This window comes from Caretta caretta, chromosome 8, assembly GCF_965140235.1.
Source record: "Caretta caretta isolate rCarCar2 chromosome 8, rCarCar1.hap1, whole genome shotgun sequence".
In the NCBI taxonomy this organism is placed as follows: domain Eukaryota; kingdom Metazoa; phylum Chordata; order Testudines; family Cheloniidae; genus Caretta; species Caretta caretta.
Genome location: NC_134213.1, coordinates 80,426,711 through 80,447,871, shown reverse-complemented (window position 1 = coordinate 80,447,871; position 21,161 = coordinate 80,426,711). Strand labels below are relative to the sequence as shown.

The following is a 21,161-nucleotide window of genomic DNA, read 5'->3' as shown; positions in this document are numbered from 1 at the left end:
AACTCATGAATGAGACCATTTAAAGAAAAACAAATTGTCTGCCTTCTGATTTTGGGCCTTTAGGTGAAAGTTGCTTTCCTCAATTTGTGTACATTGCAGCTTCAAATTCATTCCTAAATGTGTGGAGCACCCAAATTGAAGAGGTTCCAATTACCACTATCTACCCCTTGGGTGCAGCAGCTGCCATTATATTCTCCTTTCCCCCTTACTTCATCACTGTATCCTGCCTCCCTCTCCTTCTCTGTTCCTCATATTTTTCTCCTACATTTTCTCCTTCTGCTTCTTACTCTCTGCCATAGCCCTCTGCCTCCATCTGAGGTTGTTCAGAATGGTGTAATTAGATTAGTTAATATCGCTATGCCTTTACTATTAGTTATATGCAGTGAAGTATTCTTGGACAGGAAAGAAACAGGCAGAGAAGTCATTTGGGTGCCCTTCAAAACACTTTGTGGTCTGCAGACTGAATTACTCAATGACATTTTAATTAAAAGTTCTTGCTGCCAAATGCTTTTTGCTTTCACCTTCAAAACTCCAGTTGGAAGTTATTGGAAATTTATTTACTTTAAGTATTGTTCTCACATCACAGCCACAGCCTTCAGCACCATGCTAGGCAGGAGAGAGAGCAAAACCTGCAGATTAATACTTAGTGGCACAGTTTCATGGACTGGGAAAACCATGGGACTGGGAGAACCCAGAAGACTCTTTTAATACAGCACTATTGTGGAGGCATTTATGCAGGCCTAGCATGAGTAAGATTTGCATTGAGGATGCTTCACCCGTGCTAGGCTGGCCTGGGTTAACTCTGCAGTGAAGAGATATCCGTCGTTGTGAAGATCTTAATTTAAAATGCTGAACTGATGCAGAGCTAGCTGTCTTTCTGAGACTATAGATAGCCACAGAGCCCTGCTATTGCTTGTAGTTTTTTCAAGCAGTAACTGCATAAAATTAAAACAATACTGTGGCTAATTTCGCTGCTGCTATTTCAAAATCTTGTGGGCAGCACTGAAACTTACCAGAATGTCATTTTCAGTCTGTTGCTGCTTGGGGGAGCTGAGCACTAGAGCTTGGAAAATCTTAACTCTAGGAAAGGCAGAGACTGAAGTATTCATGAGAGAGAGAGACTCCCCCTCCCCCCAAAAAAAGAACTGGGGTACAGGAGCAATGGGCGGGACTATTTCTGGCAGTCAAATCTTGGAATTAAGGAGGGCTTCAAATTTGAGGCACTCAAAAGACCCAAGTTGATACAGAAGACAGAATTCACTAGCAAGGTTCTCAGGGAAACATACTTGTGAAACCCTAGCATCCCTTCCTAGCAGCCTGGAGTGAATTCTGTAGTTCTTACAATGGTATTGTCTAAGGAGCTTGCTGGTATGACCCCTGCACATCTTTCATATCAATTTATGAATAGTAGGTGTGTCATAAATATAAAGGGAAGGGTAAACACCTTTAAAATCCCTCCTGGCCAGAGGAAAAATCCTTTCACCTGTAAAGGGTTAAGAAGCTAGGATAACTTCGCTGGCACCTCACCAAAATGACCAATGAGGAGACAAGATACTTTCAAAAGCTGGGAAGAGGGAGAAAAACAAAGGGTCTGTGTCTGTCTGTGTGATGCTTTTGCTGGGGACAGAACAGGAATGGAGTCTTAGAATTTAGTAAGTAATCTAGCTAGATATGCGTTAGATTATGATTTCTTCAAATGGCTGAGAAATTAAGTTGTGCTGAATAGAATGAATATTTCTGTCTGTGTGTCTTTTTTGTAACTTAAGGTTTTGCCTAGAGGGATTCTCTGTGTTTTGAATCTAATTACCCTGTAAGATATTTACCATCCTGATTTTACAGAGGTGATTCTTTTTACTGATTCTTCTATTAAAATGTTTCTTTTCAAGAACTGAATGCTTTTTTCATTGTTTTAAGATCCAAGGGTTTGGGTCTGTGGTCACCTATGCAAATTGGTGAGGATTTTTATCAAACCTTCCCCAGGAAGTGGGATGCAAGGGTTGGGAGGATTTTGGGGGGAAAGACGTTTCCAAACAATGTTTTCCCAATAAACCCAGATAAACTTCTGGTGGTGGTAGTGGAAGTCCAAGGGCAAAGGGTAAAATAGTTTGTACCTTGGGGAAGTTTTAACCTAAGCTGGTAAAAGTAAGCTTAGGAGGTTTTCATGCAGGTCCCCACATCTGTACCCTTGAGTTCAGAGTGGGGAAGGAACCTTGACAAGGTGTCTTGTACATTTTAATTTTCAAGATGTGATTTAAGTACTGTATTTAAATTGAACCCATCACCATGGTGCTTGAGTGCTAACCCACTAATTTAAGGAAGTCTATCCTAATGGGACTAGGAAATCTACAGGTTTACATAGCTAAAAGAGCATGATTTATGGTTTGCTAAGTAGTTCTCAGTCTAGTGTTCTTCATGTACAGGTTTGCCTAAAACTCTTACTTTTAAAATAAAATAATTTACTGGCTTCAAAATGGCAGTATGTAAGCAGAAGTTTTTCCTTTAGGAAACCACCATGTGTGTATCACTTCTTTCTAGCCACCCATGAAAATTTTGGAGACTTTCAAGAAAAGACCACCACGGAAGACCCTGACCAAAACTCTAGAAGCCACAGAGCTTTCTTTCATGAGCTGACTAACTTGCCCATACCATGCACCAATCTGACATTGGTTTTTAATTTTTACCAACTATCTTTCACATTGTCAAAACTCAGATATTTGCTTTTATTGAGGTTTTTGTCAATTGAGTTTGGTTTCTATTTAGAGAAGTTTAATTGAAAAGCTAATTCATCTCCTGGGAGACATCCTAATATTTAGCACTTACGTCTGTTTTCATCTCCAAAGACTTTTACAGGGATTAACAAATCCACACTTCAGCCACATGAGTTTTCGAAGTATGCCCATTTCATAGAGGGAAGACTGAAATAGTGAGATTATGACTTGGTCAAGACCACAGCGTGAGTGGGTGTAAGAAGTGGACTTAGAACTCCGGAGAATTCCAGTCCTATATTTAGACCATACCACTCTTCCAGTTGTTACTGTACCATGTTTCACTCATAAAACATTCATATTTATCTGTATAAAGGTTAGCTCTCAGGCAATAAAACTAAGCGATTGGTGTTTCTCACAGAATGAACTAAGTAAATATGTTGTTTTCTGAAACAAGATTAGCCTCTGTACATGTTTGTATATTGTGTCAGTAGTTGGAGAGTAGAGATTTCATAGAATATTTCATTTTATGACACTGATTATCTTTACAGATTTTAAATGATTATATCATAGTCCCGGGAATTGAAATTAAATTGTGTGTTTGATAAAGGGCATGCTAAATGCCAAGCAGAAACTGGCATTTAGCACAGCAGATGGGGTGTTCATAGTAGTGCTCAGTATTTAGTTTTGATCCGTTTAATTTTTGCTTTCTTTCCATTTTGCAACCCTATCCATAGATTTCCCCTCCCCACCCACCACCAAATGTCTGGCTTGTTGGCTTGTGGGAGTGGGTGGGTTATACTTGAGAAAAACAAATACATATTTCTCAAAGTGTTCATGTGGGTGAGGCAGGGGAAGAAAGGCAGAGTAATTCAAATGGTCATGGTTCAGTACTAGCTGTAGTGTCTGAGTGCACCCCCAATGTGTGAGACCTCGTGCCTTCATCTCTCTGAGTGGGATCCCCACGATTCCTCCACTCTTACACCAGGTCCTAGGATGTAGTACTCTGTGTATTCATCGTGCTTACTCCAGCAGGCCTGACTTGGCTCAGGATCTTCAGTTTTTCCCTTCAGGAGCTTGTGACCAGCAGTGAATACAGTGACCCAAATTGTCTCCTTAAAACAGAATATTGTTTAATCTTAACAGGAGGAAAAAAGCATAGCACAAGAGAAAAAGGATTTTTAAAAACCCCAAAAGGATTTGCACACATTTGTCTTACATAAAGTCTTAGGTAGGCCTAGCTTATCTCAGACACTTAACCTCTGGGGGGGCCTGGGTCTCAGTCTGTTCCCAATAAATTGTGTCATTCATTGTTCTCACTTCCCAGGCATTTGTTAGCCCTGCTAGTCCAAACCCATTTTAGGTGAACTCTGCAGTTGGTCAAGCATGAACATCAAAATGAATATCATTGTCTACAAAGTGTTGGGAAACTGTATATTAGGATCTACCTCCCCAGCTTCCTGAGTGCATTTCCTGACAATCGTGCTATTGAATTAACTTTGTATATCAAACAGCACATATAATATTCTTAAATTATTACAGTGCAGCTGAAAATCAGTCTCTCTCTCTCTCTCTCTCTCTCTCTCTCTCTCTCACACACACACACACACACACACACACACACACACACACACACACACCTTAAATTAGGTTCACTCGTGCAAATCGGTGTTTTGAAGGAGTTTGCTCTATTGTACGATAATGAGACTGAAATTTTTATTGTGAATTATTTTGGTGATATTGCCTTCTATTTCTGTGCTAGCCAACACCCGCTGTACTGCTCATATAAACAGTCTTTAGAACAAGGTAAAGGGCAGAAAAAAATCATACGCTTTAAGATCAAAAGGGACCATCATGATCATCATGTGACCTACTGCACATTGCAGGACACAGAACCTCGCCTATAGACCACAACCTCTGGCTGAGTTACTGAAGTCCTCAAATCAAGATTTAAAGACTTCAAGTTACAGAGAATCCACTATTAATATTGGTTTAAACCTGCAAGTGACTTGTTCCCTGGGCTGCAGAGGAAGGCAAACCTCCCTCCTACCCCCCCTTCGCGATTTCCAGAAGATTACAGTAGTTAATCCAACATAATGCAATACATCTAGTTTTTATTTATTATTATTTATTTGTTATATAATTGGGTTGGGATTGACTAATTTAAAGAAAAACACTTGATCGCCTCAGAAATTTTGCAAACAGCTTATTTCTGTGACTTTTCACTTTCACTTTTTAATGCAACCTTTCTCTTCCTAGATAAGAGCATTTAGCTGTGTGAGTTGTGTTGTGTTTTTTGTGTGTTTTGCTTTAGTACCTTCTACTCAAACATTCTGTGATATAGCATGATCCATTTTCTCTATGTGGGGGAAGACTGGTTCTCTCTGGAGTCTATTCTTTGGGGGGTTAGAGGGGCAGGTTGGAATTAATTTGTTTTCTCTATGTGTTTGTTGTGGAAATGCATAAAACCTTTTTTTCTCTTTCTTTCCTCTCTGATCATCTCATCTGTGTGGGTGAATGTTCCTGCAAACCCTTGGTGAACGTATAGAGACCTTTGGTATGCTCATTCTTTCATTAGAGCCCAAAGTCACAGACTATGTTATAAAAACAATGAAGATTAAAAAACCAAACAAGTCCAATCATTACATTGAAAAATGGCTAAAATGTGCACTTGAGGGAAACTTGGAAGTCGTCATTTGATAAATCTGTCATTTTACATGGTTTTGTCACAGCTTGGCACTCCAAAAAGTGATTTTTGTATGATATTTTCCTGGTACTGGCCACTGGTATCAACTCATTAACATGAATGTTGCTTATGTATTTAAAAAACAATACCTACAAAACTTAAATGCATGTGTTGGTGTTCTGAGACCAGGGTTGAAATTTTCAAAAGTGCCTAACTCCCATTTTCCAAAGTTTCTTTGACATTTAAGTGGTTAAGTCACACTGACAATCATTTGAGTTTTACTGGGGCTTAGGAGTCTTGGTAGGGCTGGAAAATGGGACCTAGGCTATGTCTACACTAGAAGTGCTTTACCAGTGTAGGAATATCAGTATACTATGCTGGCAAAACGCTACTAGTATAGACGCAGCAATACTCAAAAGTTGTGCTCTTTACCAGTCTAGTAAAATCAACTGCCATGAGCTAAACAAGCTATACTGGTAAAAGCACAGCTTTGCTGGTATAGCTACATTTACAGTAGGGGCCTTTGTGAGCATGTTGGTAAGGGATCACCTCTCTTCACTTTCCTGACCGACATAGACGTCTGTAGGGTAGATATAGTCTTAGGCTCCTAAGTCACTGAGGTGCTTTTGAAAATTTTATCTCCAGATGTTTTTATGGTAGGGGCTTTTTTTTTCAGTTAATTGTAACATATTATAACTTTTCAGGTTTATAGTATGCATATTTAAAGGATAAATAAGTGGGATTTAGAAACTTTGTTTAAAGAAGCTATTCTCGTCGTTGCCTCTGAAGAGAGCAGATGAAAAGTGAGGTAGGATAAAGGAAGAGGATTTATATGGAAGAAGAACTCCTGTTGCCTCTTGGAGTTCTAGGACTGAACAGCATTTTTTCTCATGTTTCAAGCAACTTGACACTCTCTCTCCAGTATGCTATTTTTTTTTAATATTTAGAATGTTTTATTCCATAATTAGAATAGCGTAGAAAGGGATGGTTACTTGTAAAATGCTCTAGTTCATAAATTCTCTGTGAAATTAAATATGGAGGAATTTTAAATATATATATATATATATATATATATAATATATATGTTTTACACAGACAATGATAGATGCCCTGGAGATATTTAATGAGGCCAACAATGTCCATGAAAGAATATGATTCAGTGAGGAATAACAAAACATAAAATTTTGTTAATTTTTTGTGTCTGCTCTGAAGTAAAGGGGTGAAGCGCTTTACGTAATAATGCTACATACGCCACACATTTTGGTGTCCTTCCAACTACTCAAAACAAAAAAAAACAAAAAAAAACAAAACCTGAAGTATTTGTTTTGCTTTCTTGTCTTTATTAACTTGAAATATTTTTTCAGGTTACTTGAATGTAATTCAAAGTTAGGTTTATAAAACTTGGTCAAAAAGTGATTGCCTTATTCTTCTTTCCCTACTGGGTCAAAGACAATGAGGTGTGAAATCAGATGTTCATAGTTCCTCTTGTAGTAAGGAGGAATTTCATGCCATGGGAAGGCCTACCCATTACTCTCCTTAAATGAGATTAGGCTTCAAAGGCAAAAGGAATGATTTATATTTCCCCCCTTCAGGGTGGATGTGCTAAATATTTTACGGATCACTCACTAAAATATTTAATTTTAGTTTGCTCTAACACTGATTAACATAATTTCTTCATACAAAACTTGTTTTCTAGTTACTGACTATTGTGTTCCTATTTCCATGATTCCTAAAGCCAGGGATAATGTGTATTCCTCACCACTCTCATTGCTGGGTTCTTTTAAACTAACATTCTGGGAGAGAAATGAAGTTAGGGATTATTGAATAATTAGTGAGTACTGATTATGCTTCCTTTTAAACAGGGATGCCAAACCTACAGCCTCTGAGCTGTACACTGTCCACCAGAGCATTTCATAAGGCCCGTGGCTGGTTTCAACACAACATACTAATAGCCGATTCTTTAACGTTTTGTCATCATGTTTACATAATTTTAGTTTACACTAATGTATAAATAGACAATACTGAACTTAGAAACAGCCTCTCTAAATACATACAAAACAAGTTGAACTTAAAATATAAATCAATATAGGTGACTTTAAATCTTGTTAAAATATGTAGAATCTGTTTGCCCCACACAAGGTTATGCTTAGGTTAACATGGCCCTCCTGCATAATAAAGTTGGGCACCGCTGCTTTAAACATTGCTCAAGTCTTTAAGACTGTATCTGCTCTGAGGATTTTCTGAATTTCCCCCTGCCTCTTCCCCCTGTGCCAGCAGTGCAGACCAGCCACTGGCATTTTTATCCTAGAGTTGTCTAACTTCAGATCTAGGTGGCATAGTGGTAAAAATACCAGTGGCTAGTCTGCTTTAGGGATCCCACCATTTGCTAGCATTGCTGGAGCTGCCCCAGTACTAGAGCAATGGTAGGAGAATTTTAAAAAATATTCTTTATAGATGAGGCATACCTATTCTTTGAGTAAGCAAACAAAGGAACGTCCTTACTTATCACATGATTGTTTTTAGCCAATCATAAAACAGGATTTTCTTTTTTAGCGGCAGAAATGACAATATCTTGTTAAAATATGTTTCTGTATACTACTCAGAAAATGCTTGATTATGTTGAATTTCTTTTAGAAATTACCGATAGCAAAACTCATCAATACAGAAAACCTACCACTGCTAATCTCATGTTATGTGGAGTGACCCCAAGAAAACAAAATACGCATGAGTTATTAATGGTGATTCTTTAAAAAAGCCCCTGTTTTTCATTGCATCTATAAAATATCCTACACTGATTTGGCTGATAAAGACCTTCTAGGATTAAAATATCTGAAAAGTGATCTTGGATTACAATATGCTAGTGCACATTTTAAACAGTCATCCAGAATTGTACTGTTGCTACATTGCTTTAATTTCAAATGGGAAATTAATTCCTTAAATGTTTATTCTCTGACTGTGGGCATCTCTAATGCGCAGTGTTGTAGCCCTGTGTTTTGTCTGTGCTTGCAATAATGCTGTGCAATTTGTACTTCTGCTTGCAATCAGCCTTTAAATAAAGGTGATGGGGGAAAAAAAGGCAATGAGAACTATTTTGTTCTCCAATTATTGAAAGTATAACTTTTAAAAAAAAAAGTTTACCTTAGATGAATGTAGATTATTTGCAAAGGGCAGGTTTTTTCCAGTCATTTTGACAATGCTTAACATCACCTTAAAGACTGCTTGCGTGTACAGTATTGTGGGTCATCTGACTTAAAGTAGATTAAGTAATTTATATAGAAATATGTAGTACTTCAAAAGAGTTAGGGGTCTACTAGAGATACTGTAGAAATCTTAAAGATGCTGGAGCTTGCTTTGTGTTTAGTAAAGGCAAATAGTCTATTTAGTGTACGAGAACTGAAGAGGAGTTTATCATGTACTTTTATTTAAAGCAACCATACTTAATAGATACGTTTCAAACCTCTGCATTACATGTTTAGTGAATTGAACTTGAGAAATTTTTTTTGTATTTTCAGTGAAAGAGTTCCTAGCCAAAGCCAAAGAAGATTTCTTAAGAAAATGGGAAAGCCCCCCTCAGGTAAGGAACTGTGATTTAAAATACAAATGCATTGCATGACTCTTACTGGTAGCTTTTCTGGAAATGAGTTCAGTATCCAGTACTCAGATACGACTGTGGTGGACACTGCAGAAAATCGAAGATATTTTTCAGTACAAAAACTGTTGAGGGAGTGTGCATGCTAAGAATTTAACACCATTATTTGTAATTGCAGTTGAGATCAGCAAAGATGCTTTGGTTGTTGGTCTCAGAGGCTTGGGAAAGAGCATTTTTAGTGATAGGTTACTTGCTATGAAATTCATTCTCACTGACAATTTGATAGTTTGAATCTCGCCACTCTTATGACCTATTACAACTGGCTTTTCGTAACCGGACACGTTGGTATATCCTGGACATTCCCCTTGGAAATTTCTCTCCTGGTTGGTAATCCTTTGGTTTTAGGGAGAAATTTCCCTCTTAATGAGCGAGATTGCTTAGTATATGTTTCCTATTTGGAGAAAAAGTTGTAATTTTACTTACTTTTCAAATAGCGTTCACATATTGTGGTGATAGATATCTTTTATAAATGTGTTCAAATATGAATTCTAGACAATGTATGAATGGTAGTTCCTCAATACATTCCCACATAGAATTCTCTTTAGAACTTAGTTGTGGAAACTTGATGACTGTAATCTTTTGCAGGTTTTGTTTTCTTTTTTCTTGTGTTAACATCATGATCTCCTTGCAGCTAAATTCCCACTGCTTGCTAGATACCATCTTGATAACAATATTTCTGTCATTTTAAAACATAAATTAAATTAAATCCCTTTCTATTTTAATGCAAGCACTATTACAGTTCTCTCAATCCAGTTGTTCATTGTGTGAAATTATATTAACATTAGTTAGCGCTCTAGTTTCTTTTAGCTGTGACAGAAGAAATTGCATCCATCCTCTTTAATAAATTACTACATTTTCCATCACTAAGTGTCTCTGTGTACCAAAACTGTAATCATTATTTATTAATCTGTTATACTTTGTTGTGTTCATGTAGAATACTGCTGGCCTAGATGATTTTGAGAGACAAAAAACCCTTGGAACAGGATCATTTGGGCGAGTTATGTTGGTGAAATATAAATCCACAGAACAGTATTATGCTATGAAGATACTGGATAAACAGAAGGTTGGAGCATTTTATAATTATACTAATTTGTGTGGTTAAAAACTGTCTTTGCTAGCAGAGAGCATGCTGTTCATTGAAATCATTGTGTGTGGTCTGAAAAATTGTTGTATCTTATTATTTTCACTTTTCATGCTGTTACAGTGGGTTTTAGCTGGCAGTTGTGCCTCTGACAGGAAAATAGAATTGTTGAGCTTTTTTATTTTTTTTAACAACTCTGTGAGAGAATTACCTTGTCCTAAGGATTCAATATTTTTTTAAAAGCATAAGTAAAAAATAAGTCCTGCAGTCTAGTCAAAGCATAAGACAATTGTACGTGGATGATCATAGTTCATTCCCTAACTCTTTGGATTTGTAGTGTTTTGAAGAGAATACGTTTGGTTCACCCATCTTTTTTTTTTTTTTTGTTCATTGTCCTATTGTCTTTTCTCTCTCTTTTTTTTTTAATTGTGCGGATTTTTTTCTCTTTTTTTTATAACCTATTTTGATTAGGACTGTGAATTAATTGCAGTTAATACCTGTGGTTAACTTAAAGCAAAATTAATGCGTTAATCGCATATCTTTGGGCAGGGTTGGAGGCGGCGGCAGGAGGGCTGTGCAGCTCTGGAGGTGGGGGAGGAAGGGCTAGAGCAACCCCAACCTGCTGCTTCCTGGGCAGCGGGGAGTCTGGAGCAGCCCCAGCCTGCAGCTTCCTAGGCATCAGGGGATAGGGTTGGTAGGCGCCTGGTTTTCAACCAGAAAATGGACCCTGGCGGCTCCTGTCAGCACAGCTGACCTGGCCGTTAAAAGTCCAGTTGGCCACAGCGGCCAGCTCTGCACAGCGCCTGGAAGTGGCTGGCATGTTCTGCTGGCTCCTAGGCACAGGGGCGGCCAGGGGGCTCTGCGCGCTGTCGGCAGGCACTGCACCCGCAGCTCCAATTGGCTCTGGTTCCTGGACAATGGGAACTGCAGAGTCGGCACTTGGGGTGCGGGCAGCATGCAGAGCTCCCCTGGCTACCCCTGTGCCTAGGAGCTGGTGGGATATGCTGGCCACAGCGGTCAACCAGGAACTATGGCCAACGGGAGGTACCGGAGCTACGGGAACCATGCCTACGGACGGAGGCAGCGCATGGAGACCCCTGGCCATCCCTGCACCTAGGAGCTGGAGGGCCATGTTGCCACTTCCTGAGAGCTGCCTGATGCAAGCACCGCCCATAGCCTGTACCCCCTCCTGCACCTGAACCCCCTACCTTAGCCCTAAGCCCCCTCCTGTACCCAAACTCCCTCCCAGATCCTGCACCCCTACCCACTGTCCCAGCCCAGAGTCCCCTCCGGCAACCCAAACCCCTCATCCCTGGCCCCAACCAGAGCCCTCACCCCCTCTTGCACCCCAACCCCTGCCCCAGCCCAGTGAAAATGAGCGAGTGAGTGAAGGTGGGGCAGAGTGAGCGAAGGAGGATGGATGGAGTGAGCAGTGGCAGGGCCTGGGGAAGAGGTGGGGGAAGGGTGTTCAGTTTTCTGCAATCAGAAAGTTGGCAACCCTAGCCAGCGGGGAGGGGCTGGAGTCCTGCTCCCCGAGGGGGGCTGAAGCCCAGAGCCCCCAGCCCTGAGCTTACATTTGAAAATATAGAAACCCCCCCAAAATTTAAATAAATGGTGTTCTAATATTATTTAATGTTGTGATTAAAACTGATTAATCATGATTAATTTTTAATTGCTTGACAGCCCTAATTTTGATTATTTTCTTGGGTTTTGCCCCCCCCCCGCCCCCATTTCCCCACTCAACAGAAGGCTGCATGTTGCCAGGACAGGTGAGCTTAGTCCCAAGGGAACAAAGATGAGCAGCATGGGCCAGTTGGCTGTTGTTTGAATGTGCAGCCCTTTACGCATGAGCTACTCCTATGTCTTGCTGGAGTTTTGACTGTTGGGGAGGCAGTCACTTTCAAAGGAGTTGTCTGCTGTTTGTCCTGTATCCAGGGTGGTGCAGGTTTCACTGCTACACTGCTCCTGCTCTGCCCCCTGAAATAGTCTGGTATCACTAGATTGGGTAATCCTATACATGTGCAAAATAAACCATATATATTGTACTGGCACTAAATTTTAAAGAGTAAAATTTTCAAGTTCAGAGAATTTGACACATAATTTATTAACTAGATATTTCTAAGAAGAGATTTTGTTTTGGCATGCATCTGATTAAATATATACCATGTGTAGTACTCTTTGCTTACTACAATTAGTACTATCGACAGTTCAAATAGAGTGTAAAGAAGATCTAATTGATTGTTTCTTGTTAGGTAGTTCCTACATTTTTCAATTACGTTTGTGCAGGAATGTCTTTGCTTCATAGCAGCCATTAGCAACGATATTTCACAGAATATGCTAAAAAGATCATGTTAAAAAAGTACAGAAACAGCTGATTTTAAAGATAACGTTTTTGCTTTTAATTATCTTCTGCTCAAATGTAACTGACTAGGGTTTAGATGGAATCTACTCAAACATTCTTCAGCATAAGCAAACTGTATTGTGCATAGCAGTGGTTCTCAAACTTTTGTACTGGTGATCCCTTTCACATAGCAAGTCTCTGAGTGCAACCCCCCTTATAAATTAAAAACACTTTTTAATATATTTAACACCATTATAAATGCTGGAAGCAAAGTGGGGTTTGGGGTGGAGGCTGAAAGCTTGTGACCCCCATGTAATAACCTCGCGACCCCCTCAGGGGTCCTGCCCCCCAGTTTGAGAACCCCTGGTGTATATTGAGCTTCTAAAATTGAAAATTACCTTGTTACATGTTGATACAATGTAGCTCAAGAATGTTGAAGGACACTTTGGATCAAGAGTCCACAAATTTTTCATAGCGTGGACCACAAGCAAATAGAGATTGTCCAGTTAGATAATTTCATCTCCATTCTTTATACCATAGTCAACCTCCGTATTCATTCATGATCATTTAACATACCTGTAGCAGTTTAGGGTATGTCTACACTGGCAAGTTTCTGTGCCACAAGTTATACCACTTTTATTAAAACACTGGAATTAAGCCACTGTTGCATGTCCACACTGTACTCCTTGTGATGCTGGAGTGCATCCAGATTAGCAGCTCTTGCAACAGCAAAGACAGCAGTGCATTGTGGTAGCTATCCCACTGTGTAATTGGCCGCAGGATGCTTTGGGAAGGGTTTGCAGTGCCTCATGGGGCAAGCACAGCATTACATGATGCAGGTTTCCCAATCCCATTGTTCCAGGGGCATCCTACTACATTGCCAGCTGCTTTTCAACTGAAGTGTGTGTGAGGGGAGAGGGGGTGGGAGAGTGTTTGTGTATGGAGGGGGGGGAGAGAGACAGTGTGTTTTGGGGGACAGAGAGTGTGACAGCAAGCTCTCTTGTAAGTTCAGACAGCGGCAGGAAGCAACCAGTCCTGAGGGTGGGGGAAACTGCAACATCAGCCCCTGCCTTCCTTCCTGGGCTCTCTGCACAGCAATATCTCTCACTCGCTTACATTCACACACACACACTCTCACACACACACACACCTGCCTCTGTGTTCAGCAGCACGAGCATTCCACATTAATGGTTTGCTTTGTGTCCCAGAGCAGATCAGCACAGCACGCAACAGCTGTCAGAAACAGTGCTTTGAAAGGGGAGGGGCATATGTCTCCAGGACAGCCAAGTTCAAATTAATGAGCAGAGCTGTCACTTGAGGCATTATGGGACAGCTCCGGAGGCCAATTACAGCACAGAAAGCAATCAAGTATCTACACTGTCAATAGCTCGCTGGAGCCTCTGTAACTGAGGAGTTTCTGCGCACAGGTGGCTTGGCAGTGTGTACACGTCTGCAGTTTGAGCGCAAAAAGCTGCTTTACTGCGCAGAAACTTGCCAGTGTAGATAAGCCCTTAGATGGAGGAGTAAATCTAGGAAAGAATTGAAAATATTTTTAGTGCTCTGATTTAGCAGCTGGTAATAAAGAGGAGAGCCAACACCATGCACAGCTTTCCACAGACTACAGAGAGAACTGCTGTTTTACACATTTGCTATCTATTGAAAATTGAAATGCCTTGCTAAGGTTTGAATCACTTCTGTTATGCCACTCTACATTTTATTAATAGTTTTTTTAATCACATCTGCTTTAGGTTCAATAAACACTACCATTTGTTTAAATTTCATTTTAAACAAAGTTGGAATTTTGGAATGCAAAGTAATATTATTAAAATAATCTATACCTTTGTTTATTTTTATGGTAAAGCATATTTTTATGGTTTGCAGATAATTTTTCATCTAGAACTTGTTCAGGAATATAATACTTGTAATTCAGATTGTAAGGTTCTCAAGACTAAGGCGTCTCATATTATTTGTAAGGCACTGACACATTTATGATACTATATAAATTTCATGCAAAAAAAAATACATTAAAAGAACATTAAGCTTACAAAGCGAAGGGCTCAAAAATTAGGAAATGTCAGAATTAAGGTTGCCCATACAATTTTAATTCAGTTTCTTGCACATATGCATTATCTATAAAATAAGATTCCACAAATGTCACTCCGTGTGTCACACTGAAGCCTAAAATGGCTGAGTCAGTGTGAAGAGATGGAAACAGCTACAAGCATGATTGAGAGTACTTTTTGTTTTTATTACCAGGTTGTCATCATTGGGATTTGCAATCTGTTATCATCCAGGTTTTAAATTCTCAGCCATTGTGACTTTACAGATTACATTCCTGTGACAGCAAAGTGTATATCTGTGCCATGCCAAGAGTTCTTAGATCATTGTGATATTAGAGGTCACTCAGACAATCACCACCCTTACTCTATGGTGAATTCTAGTACCATCTTGCAACTGTGTGTGGTGTCCTATCATCTAAGAGAGAGGGGAGGAGATCTGACTGATTAAAAAAGAGAATTGTATGCAATTTTCAGTCAGCTGAAGAAAGTTTGCCTTCCCTTCCACAGACAAATGAACTTGATGTATTTCCTTCTCAAAAACTTCACCAGATTCAGCACTTACAAATCCCTCAGAAGTCCAGAGTTTGTGGTCATGGAGACCGCTTTTGTCTAGAGTCAATAACAACATAACATGTTGGACCCTAATGCAAAATGTCATCGTGATTCAGTGTTTCCTTTCTATATTCTAAGTCAAGGTTCATCAAGGCTTAAAAATGTAATTAAAAAAACTTTGTCCTTTTTTGGTACAGCATATCAATAAAGTGATGTTGCTTGGTTATTTTCATTACATAGTTACTTTTTTGAAAGGGCAAACTGAGTTGATTTGGTGAGTATAAATATCTGGGTTTGTGATTTGTCTCAGAAGAGACGTTTAAAACAGAACAAAACCAAAAAGAAAAAACATCCTCATACAAAATTTTGAGGGGGGCATTTCTACATATTACAGCTATTTTGCAACCAAAATAACTAATACACGTCAATCTTCAGAGTTGGTTGGGACCTGGCATATCAGTTATTTACAGTAGTAAGATCAGATTTCTATTTAACAAAAACAGTGTTTTTGAGTGGCTCCAATTTTATCATGATCTTTTGTTGGCTTGTTTGCTCTGTTTTGTGTTTTAAAAAAAATTGTTACATGCTGCCTAAAATTGCTTTAGAAAGCCTATATTATTTGATAAAATTAATTCACCTTAGAAAGACTTTAATAGCTTAGCACCTTGATAATGAGATGGGATACAAAGCCTTTCATCTTCAGGTAACCAGTTCAAAGCTGACCCAGATCATTAGTAACTGAAAGCGGTTCTCAAGTCATAAGCACTTCCACCTTTCTCACAATGGGGTATTGATAAATTGGGTGATGGGGAGTAAGGAAAATTGGAGTGATTACTTAATGCAGGAGTTAAAAAAAGGAAATAGAATTATTTCCTATTAGCAACAGAAGAACAGAGAGCTGGAACCTACCATTTACTGCCTTTGGCAGTAAAGCATTTATAGTAGCTTCCAAGCAGAGGACAAAACTCAGATTTTGACACTGTTGCTAGGAGGCCTTGGAATTACTGTGTACAGCAGAATATACGAAACCCATTGTGAAGTGTGACAGATGCAACTGTTCTGAGTAAGGAAATTATTAGTTAAACCCAAATTTTCCATTATCTTCTCCTGGCTGGTAAGTGGGCTTTGCAAAATGAGTGGGTCTCAGTCCTGTTCCTTGTGAATAAGTATGTTTCACCCACAAAACTCATCATTAGAACTAATCAACACCCTTATTGATAATGGGTATGGAGATTCAGTACCCTGTCACTGTTGCAGATGACTGCCATTAGGTCATCTGGGTGCATTGTAATGGATGTGTGAAATTTGCCCCATTGGTTCCTGTGCTCCAATTTTGGTGATCTAAAAAGGCCTTCAATTACTAAAGATATCCATTAACCATGATTTAAGAATTATAAACTCTCTTAAAATTTTAAGGAAGGAAATTCTAAATATGACTTCGTATGGTTGTTGTATCAGAAAGCCTTTCATTTAGCCATGTGTATCTACATGTTTCACATTTCAGTTCAACTTTAATATGTTTATTGGAAAAACTAAGGTGTTCTGTTTAGACTGAAAAATTTAAAGATTGTTTGTTTGTTTGTTTGTAGGTTGTCAAACTGAAGCAAATAGAACACACACTGAATGAAAAGAGAATATTACAGGCAGTGAACTTTCCTTTCCTTGTGAGACTGGAGTATTCTTTTAAGGTAAATATTTTGAAAGCAGTTGCTTCAAAATGTGAATGAAGTATATGCTCAAATTTTAGATGTGTACAGATAACTTTCTTGCTCAGTCTGTAAAGCCATTGCACTATAATGCAGTTATGATAAAGTACATCACATCCTCCTAAGAATTATTAATGCAAAATTAATTTTCTTCTCTGCCATGGGTAATATAAAGTATGTGCTTTGTGTTCAAAATACTAAGTAAATTATGAATAATATGCAGTAATTCATGCTTTTGGTAAAATGTACTTTGCATAAAACCTTTCCATGAAGGGACACTATCAAATTGAAATGTAGCCAGTTATTTTTGTGTTGTGTTAGGCTTTGCATTTTTTAGTGTCATTTCTCTCATCTCTTTCAGTCGTAATAATCTAAATGATAATTGTAAAAATCATTAGTAAAACTTTCAAATAGAAGTAACATTTAAAGTTCATGCTGTCCCTTTAACTGTGTACTCCTGGGGAGAATTATGCTAAAGCAAAAAGAATAGGTCTTTCTCCATCATTCTTCTTTCCACTATCAACACCAGCCTATATATATAACCAATAAAGTACGTGTGTACGTTACATGAAGAAGCACGTTATCTATTTTGTGTGTGTGTTGGCATTTTGGTTGTATTTGAAAAAGACTTAAGACCTTGTGCCTCTGCTCCTATCTGCTAAGCTAAAGCTTTTTTTCTCCTTCAGGATAATAAGGGCTTGTCTATACTGCACAATTTGTTGGCAAAAGGCAGCTAGTGGAGGTATAAATCTCCTCCCACTGACAAAACTCTCCTGCTTTGATGGCCAAGTAAAACCACCTTGACAAGAATCTTTTGCGGCAAATTTAGATCAACAAAAAGTCAGTGTAGACACTGCATTCATTACATCGCCGTAAGTGGCCTCCAGGAGGTATCCCACAATGCCCACCATGACCACTCCGCTCATGGTTTTGAACTCTGCTGCCCTGCAGCCAGCTACACAGGCATGTGTTCCCTCCACTTTCAGGGCCCCAGGAAGTTTTGAAATTGCTCAGCGTGGAAAGCTATTGGCAGAAAGCACAATCCTGACTGGACGACAGGGAAGTGGGTGGATCTCCTTGGTCTGTGCGGAGAGAAGGCTGTGGCAGTACTCTGAGGGAATCACAGAATCAAACATTAACATGGAATCCTGCTCTCCCTGGTACTAGGACCACAGTGGCAGGCAGAGTGGGCTGCTGCTGGGAATAGGGGGGAGAGACTTGTGCTGTGCAGAGGTGAGGACTGATGTCAGGGTGTCCCCCTTCCCCCACCAGTATACTAGTCTCCACTGAACTGCAGTGGAGGGACAGGGGGACACTAATTGTCTGTGCACCAGCTTCTGTCTCAGGACTGGTTGTTTCTGGCTGCTGTCTGAACGTATAGACAGCATGCCGACACACTCACTCTCCCCCAACACACACTCTGTCTCTGTAACTCTTGTCACACACACTCACTGTCACACACTCACCCCCCCACCCCCCCACACACACACTTATGTGGGCTTCTTGTGTTAGTGTTCAGTAGTGTCAGTTTGGTCATATTACCGAGTGCTACTTTAAAAAGTGGTTTAAAGTGTGTTACTTTTCGGGCACACACGGTAATCATTACAAGGTTCATAGCATGTTGCAAACAAACAATGCCAGGCTCAGTACACTACAGCAACACACATTACTGTGGCTCAGTCTTAATATGCTCCTCCAGCCGAATAGCCCACCGTTGGGCTCCTCTTACAGACTTGTGTTCATAACGCGCAGCACAATACTGAATAGCAGTGCAGGATCCATGCTTTCTGACAGAGATGATTGGGTTGCAGGTTAGCAGGGCAGTTGAAAAGTGGTTGTCAATCTAGTAAGATGCCGATGGAATGACAGGATTGAGAAGCTGTCATCATGTGACACTGCGCTTGCCCCTGCCCCCGTCAGGCCTTGCAAAACTTTTCCCAACGCTCCCTGCGTCCAGTTGCACAGTGGGATAGCTACCCACAGTGCACTGCTCTCTGTGTCGATGCAAGAGGTGCTATTGTGGATGTGCTCTATCGACACAAGGAGCATAGTGTGGACATGAAACAGCAGTTTAATTACAGTGGTGGCTGTCCATCGGCATAACTTGTGTCAACAAATCTTGTAGTGTAGACAAGTCCCAAGATTCAGTAAGTATCGGAGAGATCCATGTTACACATTTTGCTTGATGACCTTTGAAACATCTGTGACATACTCTAAAATGAGGCAGACATACAAGAAATAGAAGCTAAAGAGAATATGAGGGAACTTAATGTTATGATCTTGTTAATCAGGTGACATTCTAAATTCCTTCTCTTCAGATTATTTTAACCACAGGTGCCTCTTAACTATGAAAAGTGTGTGTATAGATGGGTGGTGCGCAGTGTGGGGTGTATGCTTCGGAAGCATGAGCTTTCCAAGATTCAGTGACATGTCAGCATCTTGGGAGTTGGGGATGCCCTCTCTATATTAGAAAGACCTTCAAAACTGAAGTGAAAATATAGTTGAAAACTAGCCATATACCCCACGTGAAATTCAATATAATTCCAATTATCCAAATTCCCTTTATCTGATAATCCTAGTTATCTGAATCCACAGCATGTCCTGTGTTAGTGAACAGCACTTCTGTTTGTTCAAATGTCCCGTTATTTGAAACTTTTGGGTGCCCCCAAGCCATTCAAATAAACGGGCGCATGCTGTATATTGATGAGCAAAGGAGAACTTGAAAATAACATGAGAAATTTTCAGCTTCCAGTGGGGAGGAATCTTTCAGAATAACTACAGTTACTTTAACGACAATCTTTATGCTCCATTTGGAAGAATTTTTTAAGTGCGGCAAACATTGTCTGCATGTATGTTTTGTGAGACACATTTATATATCTTATGGAGCATGGCCCTAATGAGAATAATAGACATACAAAAGTGTAGGGCTGGAAGGGATCTCAAGAGATCATGTAGTCCATCCCCCTGCACTGAGCCAAGGCCCACTAAATCTACACCATCCCCAAAAGGTAAAAACAATGAGGGGTCCTTGTGGCGCATTAGAGACTAAAAAATTTATTTGGGCATAAGCTTTTGTGGACTAGAACCCACTTCATCAGATGCATGGAGTGGAAAATACAGTAGTAGGTGTATATATACACAGTACATGAAAAGGTGGGAGTTGCCTTTCCAAGTGGGGAGTCAGTGCTAACAAGACAATTCAATTAACAGTAGAATACCAAGGGAGGAAAAATCCAGAACCCTGCCTTGTTGAGCCAGACACGCTAGTTTGCTGCAACACAGACCCAGGTCTGGTCCACGCCCCCAAAGCTGCAGACTTGAACGAAAAACTGCTTCAGGACCCAGATACCCAATTCCCAATGGGATCCATTCCCAAATAAATCCTTTTTATTCTGTATAAAGCTTATACAGGGTAAACTCATAAATTGTCCGTGCTCTATAAAGAGCGATATGCCCAGCTGTTTGCTCCCCCAGATATTAATCATTTACTCTGGGTTAATTGATAAACAAAAGTGATTTAATTAAGTATAAAAAGTAGGATTTAAGTGGTTTCAAGTTATAACAGACAGAACTAAGTAAGTTACCAAGCAAAATAAAACAAAACACACAAGTTTAAGCCTATTACATTTAAGAATACAGGTAAACTGAATACAGGTAAATCTCACCCTCAGAGATGTTCCAATAAGATTCTTTCGCAGACTGGACTCCGTCTTAGTCTAGGCCCAATCCTTTCCCCGGTACAGTTCTTCTTAGTTCCAGCTCAGGTGGTAACTAGGGAATTTCTCATGACTAGCAGCCCCCTTTGTTCTGTTCCATCCCCTTTTATAGCTTTGGCACAAGGTGGGAGTCTTTTGTCTCTCTGGGCCCCCACCCCTCCTTCTAAATGGAAAAGCACCAAGTTTAAGATGGATTCCAGTACCAGGTGACATGGTCACATGTCCTGTGAGACCCCAAGCCTCCATTCTTCCCGGCCTGACTCACAGGAACGCAGGAAGGCTTACAAGTAAATAGCCATTTACAACCAATTGTCCTAGTCAATGGGAGCCATCAAGATTCTAAACCACCATTAATGGACCACACTTTGCAGAATTACAATAGAGTAATACTTCATATTTCTAGTTTTAATACAAGAATGATACATTCATACATATAGGATGAACACACTCAGTAGATTATAAGCTTTGTAATGATACCTTACAAAAAACCTTTTGCATAAAGCATATTCCAGTTACATTATATTGACACTCATTAGCATATTTTCATAGAACATATGGCGTGCAAACGTCACAGTGGTGTCTGTGTCCTCTGTCTGACTTTTCCACCAACTACTATGTTGTTTTGTGTTGAGTATGTGGTTAGAGATTAATCTTTTACTTCTTTA

At 39.7% G+C, this 21,161-nt stretch overlaps 1 protein-coding gene across 4 annotated transcripts in view; it reads left to right on the top strand.

The window, feature by feature from the left end:
• The window catches only part of PRKACB (protein kinase cAMP-activated catalytic subunit beta), a 121,420-nt gene that overhangs the window by 78,480 nt on the left and 21,779 nt on the right, over positions 1 to 21,161 (top strand). For all 4 annotated transcript variants that reach the window (XM_048860848.2, XM_048860850.2, XM_048860847.2 and 1 more), the window contains 3 exons: positions 8,904 to 8,965; positions 9,975 to 10,103; positions 16,664 to 16,762. In XM_048860848.2, the coding sequence (XP_048716805.1) occupies positions 8,904 to 8,965; positions 9,975 to 10,103; positions 16,664 to 16,762 (290 nt within the window). The remainder of the gene's footprint in view (positions 1 to 8,903; positions 8,966 to 9,974; positions 10,104 to 16,663; positions 16,763 to 21,161) is intronic.